The following is a 12,620-nucleotide window of genomic DNA, read 5'->3' on the forward strand; positions in this document are numbered from 1 at the left end:
TCAGAGAATCACATCAAGTACATAAATAGAAAGAAATCTGGTTTATAAAGTTTATAACACAACTTTTTAGTGATCCAAGAAGACCTTTTCCACATTAAAACCCTAGTCCTGTTGTCACTTTAGGCTAATAGAAACATCAGTTGCAGCTGACGGGGAACACAACCCTGCACCCTGGTACTCCTTCCCTTTCCTCTGCTCCAGTCCCAGCATTCCTTCAGTCACATACTGAAGTCAGGGCAGGCAGCTTTGGCAAAACAGCACTACCAGGCAATAGTCTCAGCTGCCTTAGGTCCCCAGGCAGCTCACTGCATTGGTGGGGACATGGCTGTCCCTGCAGCAATGCTGCCACAAGGAGAACAGAGGGATGCAAAGGCAGGGGAAGGCCAGGCTCTTTCAAAGCCAGCCCCTACTAAGACTGGCCTGTAACATCTGCTAAGTTCAAATACGTTACATGGAGCTACCTCTTAATGCATTTAAATCAAGCTTCAAAGTTGGCAAAACCAGCCCCTGCACATCAGAGCTCAATTTCATGTTATAGCCATCCACTAGGATGAGTTCAAAGATTTAATCTCATCAGCCTAAATGCATTTCCTTCTGTTAATTTCATGCTCATTCACCTACAGGTCACTAAGGCAAAAATGCAGATTTTGCACAGTATGTTTCACAGGTTTATGAATTTTTTGCTAGCAAATCTCTAGAAGACAGCATACAAATGAGTTAGGGATCAAACAGAAGTATATATGCTGTCAGCCATCCTCCCATTTTTTAGAAGTGAGTGCTGTGGTCATCAGACACATGTTTTGCAAGGAGGCCCTGCAAGGCACAGTGAGATCAGTGCCAGGAATTCGGTGAACCTGGGGTCACGCTGTCAGGGCTGCGCAGCACTGAAAGCATCTAAAGGGAATCCAGTCAGGGAATTAAATGACTGCCATTACAGTACCAGGGCATCTGCCTTCTGCAGATCTGCTGCATTTCTGCTTCATGATGAATGCAAAAATAAATTCTTACTTAGTTCTCCTCGAAGGTTAAGTAGCTCTTGAGATAACGCTTTCCGCTGCTTCAGTGCTTCTTCCCTCTGCAGAGAAAAGAACAAAAAACCCCAAATGTTTGGTTACTAGTGGTCTGAGCAGGGTACCTTCCAGTAATTAACTTCCATGTGTTCTGTAGGAAAAACAAGAGCAAGAAGCCAAGGTATGACTCATTTAGGATAACAGTTCAGCTGTTACAATATACACAGATGTTCTTCTGTTGTTAAGGAAGTTATACTTTAAAACAAAGAACAGCTTTTTCCAGGACATCTCTGCAATTAAAATCCTACTTTGCAGCAATTAATTATATATTTCATGGTGGGTGTAGCAACATAAGCCTCCAGAACAAATCAACTGGTAGATGTCAAGGGCACAGAAGTATAGTGTATGTGTGAAAGAGGCATGCATTAAATATTTATCTTAAGCTTACTCAAACAGAAAACCATCAACTTTGCTAAATGCTTAGTCTTCCATGAAGAAAAGGCACAGCCCTGTTCAAAGTTGAATACAACCCACCCTGCCGCTCACAGCTCCTAACGCTAAGATAGATGGTGTTTCTCATAGGGAGACAATCACGCAGCACGTGTGACCAGACCATAGCACAGCAGAAGCCCCCATCACCTCCCTGCTTTCCCCGGAGCTGTGCCCCGGCCAGGAGGCCAGGCCCTGTGCCGCGGACCCGCAGCCCGGGGGCGGCGCAGGCACGGCCGGGCACAGCCGCTCCGCGGCCCGCGGTCACCGCCCCACGCCACGCGCGGGGGGCCAAGGTCCGCACGCCCGCCTGGCAGGGCGCTCCACCGGCGGCTCCCTGCGAAACAAGCACTCATTACCCTTGCTGCAGCGCACTGAGAATAGAGGCACAGCTTGCTGCTAGAGCAGCCCATCTTCCAGCGCCGGCAGCCCCCCGCTCGGCCCTCCGGCCCTCATCGGCGACGCGCGGGCGGCGGCGGCACCAGCGAGGCGGGCAGGTCCGGCCGGGGCCGGGCGGCAAGGCTGGACCTTGCCTCCGCAGGTTATCCTGCGTCCGCGCCCAGCGCTCCGACAGCGGCAGATACTGCAGCTCCTGCAATTGGCACAAGCAGCCAGCGATTACTTAAAGCCACAGCCCTTCTTTTATGCAAGGCGAGCCCAGACATTAGATCGATCGATCTCCACTTGCTCCGACGGCAGCCGGGATCACCGAGGGAACGCTGCCCTTCTCTGCACATAACCGAGCTTATTTTTAGCTGTTTCGGGCTTGTTGTACGCTGCTTTCACACCTAATTTGTTGATGCAAAAATAAACCATAGGAGGCCTAAACTGAATGGGAGAGCCACAGACACAGCAGCTTTGCTGCTGTCAATGCCCAGGCTTATGTTCAATAGTCCCGATGCATGCAAATAGCTTTAAATTTCGCATGCTTTTCCTTTAGCGAGGATACATGAGAGAAAAGGGAAAAAAAAGCACTGGCCCAAAAATCCTCACACTTGTCCACAACAGAGCACAGTAGATGAATTTGCAGACTGGTCGAGCCACACCTACAGCTGGTTCTCCCCAGGGAAAACCTCATCTTTACAGCAAACTCCCCTTTGCCCTCGGTCACTCTCACACCCCGTCCTGGAGGAGGGAATACTCACTGCATGCCTGCAGAACAAATAAAGCAGTAAAATACTCCGTTCTTAAGAAAAACTAGAAAGAATAAGCACCCAAAACCCAGTCATGTATTAAGGTCTGACACAAGACTAATTAAAATGAGTAATTTTTATGCTATGCACTCATTTGCAAGTTTTAGGAAATTATTATGCAGCTGTAAAGGCTGGTTAGAAGAAACTGCCAGCCCTTTACTAGAAATATTTGTATTTTTGACATTGTATGAGAAATATTCCCCTTTAATGACTCAATTTAAGCAGTCTTAACAATTCTTTGGACACTTTAGACTTTGGTAGGGCTATTAAGCAGCTGTGTTGCAGTTTTATATTAAGCACTTAGAGGCTTTTTACAGTGTCAGTGGGCTAAGATTGACAACCACGCCTCACCTCCACAATAAATTCTCAGGAGAGCAGAGAGCTCAGTTATTGAAAGGACTTGCCCTGCTCTTCCCTGCTTCCTCTGCTCAGAAGGGAGATGAGTCATCTCACTCCAGTTCAGCACGAGTGCTCCCACTATGGACACAGCATCTGATGATGAAAATGGGAATGCTACAGTGAGTTATTTGAGCTGCATCCTTGCACACTGGGACACAACCTGCTTTTTTCCAGCCCACTTTGTCAGTAAAAGATCTCAAATTCTCCCTGGTGGCTCTACCATGCTCCAGACCCTTTGGACATGCTAACCTTTTTGTTTAGTGTTTCCAAATGAGCTTCTTTGTGGTCTACGCATTTTGTATTTGTTTTCAGTTAAAGAAATTTGATGCAACAAGGGCATTTACAATCAGCATATGCTAAGGACTAATGAGAGGCTAAGCCTAAAAATCAAAAAAAAAAATCAAATAACACTGCCTGTGTAATCTTCATGGTTCTTGCTGCTCCTAAGCCCTGTTGCTTTTTACTGGTGTTGTTTAACCTGTTGCCTCAGTCCAGCTTGCCCATTCATAGTTTAACAGATCCAAGTAATCCAGATGGATTTGTATCATCACCTCCTGCTCACGAACACCTTCAGAAAAAACCTGCCAGCATAAAACAAGAAGACCAAGTTGCTCATATGGATAAGCAGCCACCTAAAGTAGTCAGACTGACTAGCAGAACTTAGTACACTTTTATCTAAGTTCTGAGAGAACTGAAGCTGCAGGTATGGGGGCTTCCCCAAGAAAATGAATCTGAAATCTATATGCAGCAAAATACCAAAAGCACTTGTATAATCTAGAAAGAGCTTCTCTTCAGTATTCAAAGACAGGTATGCATATGCTTTGGGCTGGAATATCCAGCAACCTTCTTGTTTATGCTTAACAAGATTCTAGTTGTAAAATCAGTACCAGAAATTGGGAGAGCAGAACCAAGCTGGAGCATACAGGATCGAGCACTTTTGGCATTGTTATCCAGATAAATCCAGCAATAAGGATCATCCTCATTTGGCTGTCAGAGACTCATGAAGGATCTTCATACCCCTTTACAATTTCTTCTGGTACAATTTATGAATTTATATAAAGATCAGGTAGATTATTTGGGACCTATTTTTTTCTTTTTTACAAATAACCTATTGTAGGTTACACTTAAAACAAAATATTCTCCAGCCATAAACATGGAAGCTTCAGAAAAGAACAAGAACAGAGTTTAGGGATAAAAGATTTGCCACAGGCAATACTAGAGCAGTGCACCTCTGCCACTGAATGCTACAAAAAAGTTCCCAGCATAACGAGGGAGACCTGGACACTTCTTGCTGTGAGGAAAACTAGCCAGTTAAAAAATCCTTCACATTTTAAAAATTTGACAAGTTCAGGTAGACATATGCCCCACAGCAAAGACACTTGAGAAGGTGAGGCCCAAGATAGAAGGTTAAAGAACACCACAGCTTCAAGATGGCAAAAACTACCAAGTCAGGAATGGAATAAATTATGAAGTTTGTCATTCATGTTTGTTTTGTTGGCAGTTATGCAGCCCAATTACAGGCTTAGGAGTATTTTTCCTGGCAACTAGCTGGTTTTGCTACAGCTTGAGATTCAAACAGACCAGCCTAGGGTCATTTTAGATACAAACAAGGGTGAGGACATATCGCTGTCTGAACAGTTTCCATTGCTCTGCTTTGAAAGCAGGAAGCTCTACAAAAGTCCACATTCCAGAATGAGCAAGAGGGATATTTGTACCAAGCACACAAACAGCCTTCCTGCCTACATACCCATACCAAATCTTCACCCAAGTTATCTCCAAGACATCAGGTTCTGAGCAGTTCTCAAGCTAGAATAGGCGGGCATTCCTCAAGTATGCCACAGCAACTTTGCAGACCACAAATATAAGACCATGAAGTTTTACAGCAAACTGGAAACTTTCTATTTCCTTGAGAGAATGTGCAACTAGCCAGAGTAACCATTCCAGGTTTCCCAGCACACTCCTGTTCCTGGCCAGGTGGGGTGATGCTGGCGTGGGGGCCCCATGATCTGCCTGCAAATCAAGGCTTTGAGAGCCACAGATAGGCTGCGCCTAGTCAAAAAGTCCTAATCACCTTTTCTAAGTTTTTCCTCCATGTTAAGAGCTGCAAATCCATCAACAGTTACTCAATATAAAAAAGCAAATCACAACAGAAACCAGGTTTCGAGTATGTGTGTCCAAATAAGCTAACATTGCCCAATCTGGTAGTAATTATCCAAACATCACAGTTCACATTTTAAACTAGCACAATCCTTTGGGAAACAAAATATGTTTGGAGCTCTTTTGGAGCTGTATTAAAGAAAGAAAAATTCACAAGAACCAATAATGAAAAGCTTCCATTTGCATACCAAAACACAGTAATTGTTGCTTTTTCAACTTCAAGCAGCTATATCACACTGATATCTTGTGATAAGGCACCTGCCACAGTTGCCTAGTCTACCCCAGTAACAGATTCAGAAGAAGCATTATAGATCACTGCAACCAAAAACTGCAAAGCACTGGTACATTGTGAAGAAAGAGACACAACTCACTTTGAGGCCATGAAATACCCCAGGGAATCAGGCTGTGTTGTGACAATTTTCCCATGGCACAAATGGAGCAGCCACCCTGGAATGTTCATCTCAGTGCTGGGATGCAAGGTGGTCCCTGCCCAGGGAAGGTGGAGAAGGGCTCTGACAATGCCAGTACCAAGCCTCCTGCAGTGAGCAGACAGGACAGGCAGATCCAGGTCTCAGGAAAACTGCAGCAACTCAACCTCTCACTGGTGTAACTGGCAGGTGGGAACACCTCTGACTGCCCAGGCTGTAATCAGCCTTCTGGTTTCCATCAGCAATACACTTCACAAACAACTAATTTCAAGAATCAGAACTTAAAGGAGTAGAAAATTAAGTGTTAAATATAAAAGCATCACAATGCTCTTTTCAAAAAGCATTTTATTATAACAGACTAAATAAAATTTGTTCAGAGTGCATAAAGCAAATTCATCAATGCAAAGAACGGAAGCACTTAAATATGTTTTACTATCATACACAGGGCCAAATTAATTCTATTCTTGGAAAGAAGAGTCTGGCTTTTGTAAGCAATTTACTGTCAAACCAAACCACAAGCACTTACTCCTAAAATTAAACTTAGAGAGAAATGCTGAGCATTTAAAAAACTTAATAAATTAGTAAATTTGCAAGCACTTCTGTAACGTGTATGGTTACACCCTACTGGAGATGTGCTGAGGTTGTATGGAAAAAACCATCATAATTTAAATATTTTTTAATACTGGTACAGTCTAAGTTGTCAACAGGATGTCTTTCTCATCTAAGGAGATATTCCTCTTGGGTATGAAGCATTAGAAATTTATGTCTACTCCATTCTTGTGCTGCTCCAGTAATAAAAACATGATCACCATCATTGGCTGTAGTGTAGAAATTGAGTCACATCTTTGCATAAACTCCAGTCACTCATGTGTCATCAGCTACAGCCTAGAGGTAATTAGGAAGGGACAACAAAAGGGCCATTCATATCTGCTTTGCAGTATGATATTTGACTTGAGGATTTTGGTCCTTACACCACAGTATTTCTATCTGTCCCTGTTCCTTCTTTCCTAGCAAAATCCAGTCCTCTAAGACTTCTCATTAGATATTATCTGTTTTAGAAATTGATTTCTTAAAAACTCCCCTACTCCATACCTCATTTAACACCCCCTTGCAGTGTCAGTTCCTCTGCATCACCCAATGCAAAAGCAAGCTAAAGACATGAGCCCAGGAAGCAGCACAACAAACAGGATTTACACTCTCTGCTCCATGCACATTTTTGAAAGGAGCAGACTATTACTGTGATAAAATATAAATGTCATTAACCCTCTCAAATCAATAAATATACAGTGAAATGAATACTTCTCATTTACTCTTGGCTTCATTTGTGTTAGGCACTGCCTTCTTACCCCATGAAATATGCCATCAGTTTTCACCTTGACGTACTTCAAGCAGAATTACGACTCAGAATACAGCATTTACATGATTAGCTGATAGAGAGAGATTTACTGCAATTTCTAATATTTTACTTCTTTTATCTACTAGGTGCATCTATGGAGAATCAGATGGTTTTTTTCCCTGATGTTTAGAGTATGAAACACTAAAGCAGAGAACCAGCCAAGCAGGATTCCTATGAGTCACCATGTATTTAACACATTTACTTGCAGGCTCTTTATGCTTTTGCAAGCTTTACACAGGCTCTTAGGCTTGCAGGGATCTTTGTTTTCCAATTTAGATGTGGTGCCCACCTGCAATAGCAATAGCCTTGCAAAGATAGGTCCAGATGTAATAATATGGGCTATTTAATTTTACTTCTCTATAACAGCCTGTTTGCTACTTTACAGCTACTTTACAGTCTCTCAATGCTAACATTAGTTCTTACTTCTCACACAGAACGACTCCTTCCTTCCCTGTAGAAACTCCAATCTCATAAAAACTAAGTTTACCTCATCTACGTGATCACTTATTTCTCACTATTTTGTTAAAGCTTTTTGTCTCAGTCCAACTCATCTGAATGACACAGTAGCCATCAGATACTTTATAACTCTGAGAGTTATACTGTCACTATTTTTCTCACATCTATAAAACTACTATTACCATTATAAAGTTATAAAAATGTTGTAATAAGAGCCTATGCTGGAGCATAATATGCACTATTAATTTCATTTTTAAGACTGTTTAGAATTTCATGTGAAAAGGTAGTACAAATCAAGAAGGAAACAAGATTGAAACAAGTTGCTTGCTTTCTTCTACTAACTGCTCCCTTAAATTTTGCAATAGATACCTCTATTTTGCTGCTGTCATTAATTTTTCAGCTTCTTGAAAAAAAAATAATTACAAGAAATAACAAGGTAGTAATGAAAATCAGGATCTTTGTGGAAAGCAGCACTGGTTGCCTGAAACATCAAGTTTGTCTCAGTCAAGGAGTAGCTATAGGACAGGAGTCCCAATTCCTTTCAGCTGTAATCCATTCTGAACACTCAGGTGTACCATTTAATTTGCTTAACTGATGCATCTTCTAAAAGGTTATTTCCAACAGAGCCTAGTTTCAGAGTAATTAATGGATTAAAATGTTTTTCTGGATGTTAGAGCTCACAAATTTTCAATCTGTTGCCAAAACATTCTTGTTCATTCATACTAGTTTTATAGAGACATTGAGAATTACCTGAAACTTCCTTGCTTTCCAACTGCTACTCATCAGACACAGGCTTCCAGAGCCTAGGTCTTCTCTGCAGGGGGAAACTACTGTATTACTCAAATACTCTCTGTTACAAAACAGAAAATATTTGCATGCCTCAAAATCAGGATATTATATTTTGACTTCTAACTGACTTTTCTTTTTTTTTTTTAAGTAAGCACAAAATTTATCTCAATTACATATCCTTATTCTCTCTCGTAAAAAGTTATGTCCATGTTTTGGGAAGCCAGATACACCTGGTATGAAAATTCTAAAGAAAACTGGCCAAGTTTGATGTAAAGTTCTAGAAAATCAAAACTAAACGTTTTCCTCAGAGACAGCTGCTCTAAACAACAGGACATGTAGGTCAAAAGATGTGACTGTTCCAAAACTCTTGGGGTCTAGAGATGCAATGTGTACTTCTGCCCCTTAACCTAGATATGCACTTCTCATTTGATAAATATAAACATTTTCTGCTCAACTTCCACAAAGGCCAGGACAAACATTTCTAAGAGATGTGCTCATGTATTCTGAAATGGAAAAAACCCCATTTTAAACTGCTAAGCTCCCAAGGAAACTAGCATCTTGACTCTTATACTCATGCACATGTCAGGAAATGCCAGTTACAACAGATCATACACTAATGGTTAATTTCTATTTCCACCTAGAAATGCTGAAGCCTGCTCAGTCACACCATTTCTAGCATATTCCTCATGTTGCTTCCTGTGTCACATCCACAATTAGTGTTACCCACTGCCAAGGCTCTATACCCTCTCAAATGGCCTTTTCCTCTACTAAGGAAACTTATTAAAGATGGCACCACAACATTCCCACGTAAAGTGACCAGTAAATAGCAGCACTCCCATGACCACACCAAGAAAAGCACAACAGTATAACTGAGCTTCTTTTCATCTCTATAGTACCCTGTTTCACAGATACAAATTTGAAGCCCATTTCCATATCAGAATCTGTACAGAATTACTGAGATGCTTAATTTGGATTAATTTATTAAACTAGAAAAATAAAAATGGATATTCATAACTAAACATTTTACCATCTAATTTTTTTTAAACAGCTTATGTAGTAGTTCTGAATGGAGCAGCTTATGCACTAAAATGAGAAGATGAAATATCTATCAATTCACACTTTGAACAGTTACAAAGCCATTGTAATTACACATTATCTTTCCTCTAAGACAGCTAAATCTGTCTTAGACAGACAAATTTGAAACTAGATTTAAAACCAAGCTATACCAAACTGCTAAAACAATCACCCTGCACTCCCAAAGATGTAAGAGGTTATACCCAGCAGTGAGCTGGAGGTTAGAACAGCCCAGCTGCAGGGCTCACACAGCCTCGGGGACAGCCCTGAGGCAGGGGAGGGGGCTGAACCCTCTCAGGAGGCAGGAAGCAGAGGCTCAGGCAGGAGCTGCCACAGCCCCAGCCTCAGCAGCTGGCGATGTACTGGGGGTTTTTTGCTTCCCAAGGGAGCAGCTGGCTCCCAGCCACAGCTGCAGACCTCTCAGGAACACATTCCCACCCCACCCCAGCACTGGCAGTTCTTCACTTCCTCTCCTTCCCACTGTGAACCACTGCATGGGGACATACCCAAAACACTTTCAACACGGACAGACCTGTAAAACTAGACCCATAGTAATTTTTTTACTGGCTTTCCAAAGAAGCCCAAGCATACACAAGGGCTAGGGAAGAGAGGAGAGAGCTGCAAGAGTGGCATCCCCAACCTGACTTATTACAGACATGCTAACCACGTATTTAAAGCATCTGCGAACATATCTCTTACTGAAGGGACAATAAATTCAAAATTAATACTAGTGGAAGTTAAAAGATCAACTCAAATGCAGTAGTGCAAATTTCAGAACTCAGTGCAGTTGAAAGTTAATGGAAAACTGCTTTCCTTGGCACTTCATGCACTCATTGTAAATGGCCAATTTTGCCATTTCCTCTGTACTGCCACTTTTCTGTCACTTAAAAAACAGGAAAGTAGTCATGAAGTAACAGGAATTACCAGGGGATCAGGGGAAGCACAGTACTCTAGAAAGTCTCAGCTTGCTTTTGTGATCAGTGTGCAGTTTAACATGTGCTCCTATCACTGCCAGCACACACACAGCTGTCCAACAATGGAAAAACTCCGTGTTCTCATCAGCCCCACTGCTCATTGCCATCAAATATTCTGGATGCCAAGAGGTTTTCCATCCAGCATTAACTCAGTGCAACAATAGTTCCTGTGAGGTAGAAATCAGACTTTTAGGATTTTTTAACTTGGAAGAGTCTTGGTAAAGGTAGCTGAGCATAGACACCCTCCCCACCCTCCCTAAAGAAACACCAACAGATCAAGTGGGAAGGTTTTATCAGAAGCAGCTGTTACTATTGACAGCTCCAAGGTAACTCTTGCAACAAACAGGTTTGAGCTCAGGTTTTTTTGAGAGATTCCTGCTCAGCTAGAAACATCAGAGCAGCATTGCTCAATCCCATTTAACCCTTTGACAGCAGCCTCTCAATCTCACTCCAATGGGCTAGTTGCAGTTTTGGCAGAAACCATTGCCAGCAAGTCCTGATTTTGTTCTCAGCTATATTCCACTTCAAATGAACTCATAAGAAATAACTTTAATCTTTTGTGCAGAAATATATTGGGAACTCTTGGGGACAAAAAGAAAAAAAACACACGACAGTAAAACCAAACAAATCTAACAGCAAATCGTATCCCAGTTGCCTCAGCTTTGGAGATCAAGCAGTGGAGGCTGCAGCAGATTTTGCCAAGAGGCTCAGGCTGGGCTGCTCAGCCTTGAAGTGACCCAAGTGCTCAGGGCAGTGCTTTACTCCATTGGCCAGGCAGCCTGTCCTTCACCCCATCTCACCCTCACTCACACTGGCTCTGACAATCCACGTCAGCACCTGGCAGAGAAATGCTCCTTGGCTGGTTTAGCTTTCTGGTAGTGGTAGGCTGAACTGGCTTTCTGCAGGGACACAGCAGCACCAGAGGAGTCCAGAGCATGTCTCTCTCTGCTTCCAGCAAGCTGTTTCTTGGGGTGCACCATGTCACTCCACACTTGCTCCAGTGGGAAGAATGGAAGCATAGCTTTGTTCCTAGTGTAATCAGCTAAGTGTGTTTGTCTTGTTTTGTTTTTTTTAAGACAGAGAAGCTGAGGCTACTTTCAGTTGGCTATGCAGTAGTTAACCTATGAAAACCTACCTCATGAGTTAAAGCCTAACTTAAGTTTTTCCCTCAGTTTATCCAGAGTTCGAAAACTACATCAAAGAGTTCCCCACGTGATACTTCAGACAAATAATCATATGGGCAGCTAAGACTCTTAGCTATACCAGACTCCACCCCTCACCATAAAGGAAAAAACTCAAACAAGCAAACAAAATTAACACTACTCTTCACAGTGTTCCCTTGAACAGTGAAATCCTTCAGGATGTTTGCCCCAGCTAACTAAAAAATGGTGCTTAAGTATTCCTTACAGCACCATGGCAGAAGGGTCCTTCTCATCCCTGTGGTACTTCCACAAGAGTAGGGCAATGAGTATTTGTCCTACCCCAGGAAAGGAGAGAGCAATCTCAAAATCAATAACTGGTATGAAAATACATCAGTGTATTATTATAATATCTAGCTCAATTTCATGTGCTCAAACTAAACTGTCCAAGATTACTAATTTTATATAATTTGATGGAGATATTTTTTCTTTCCACCTGCAAAAGACTAACAAAGAGGAATAAGGAGAAAAATCACTAGCTTCTTCTATGCAGTTCTCTCTTCCCTCCTTCAAAATCACTTTTTCCTTATACCCCTGAATATTCTTTAAAAAAAAACACACATTTAGGCTAGAGCAACCTGTAAAATAGCCTAGAAAAAGCAAATTAGTATGATGGCCTTCTTCTTACTAAACAGGACATTTATAAAGTATTTGTGAGTTTTAAAATGTTGCAATAAAAATAATGGAGAGAAGAAACTAGGCCAAGACATTTAATTGTAAAGAGTTACTGAAAAAATCATTGTACTTCTTCTACTGTAATTAGAAGACTGCGGAGAAGTTTAGCAGGGAGAATTTAACTTAAAGTTTCACAATATCATGTTAATGACAGGCATCCAAAAATCCTGTATCAAATTGCTTTGAAGATCTCAAACTAGTTCCTTAGGCAGAGAAAGGTGTTTCAACCAAGAGTTTAAAAAAACCCAACCAAATCAATCCCAGAAAACTGGCTAAGAGCCACTGCTCTTAGAGTTGAAGCAGACTAAATACTGCAGATAAATGCAGTATTTTTAGATTAAATGAAAGCAAGCAGATATTATCCCATGAGAAAGTATTCTG

General features: G+C 41.8%; 1 protein-coding gene across 4 annotated transcripts in view; it reads right to left on the bottom strand.

Moving 5' to 3' along the window:
- MTUS1 (microtubule associated scaffold protein 1) overlaps positions 1-12,620 on the bottom strand; it is a 120,158-nt gene that overhangs the window by 18,349 nt on the left and 89,189 nt on the right. For 3 of the 4 annotated variants that reach the window (XM_059471455.1, XM_059471458.1, XM_059471456.1), the window contains one exon: positions 1,009-1,075. In XM_059471455.1, coding sequence (XP_059327438.1) covers positions 1,009-1,075 — 67 coding nt within the window. Of the gene's footprint in view, positions 1-1,008; positions 1,076-1,858; positions 2,040-12,620 lie in introns of those variants that run through there. The other variant, XM_059471459.1, reaches the window with a different exon arrangement.

The sequence above is a fragment of the Ammospiza nelsoni genome, chromosome 4 (assembly GCF_027579445.1).
Source record: "Ammospiza nelsoni isolate bAmmNel1 chromosome 4, bAmmNel1.pri, whole genome shotgun sequence".
Lineage (NCBI taxonomy): Eukaryota > Metazoa > Chordata > Aves > Passeriformes > Passerellidae > Ammospiza > Ammospiza nelsoni.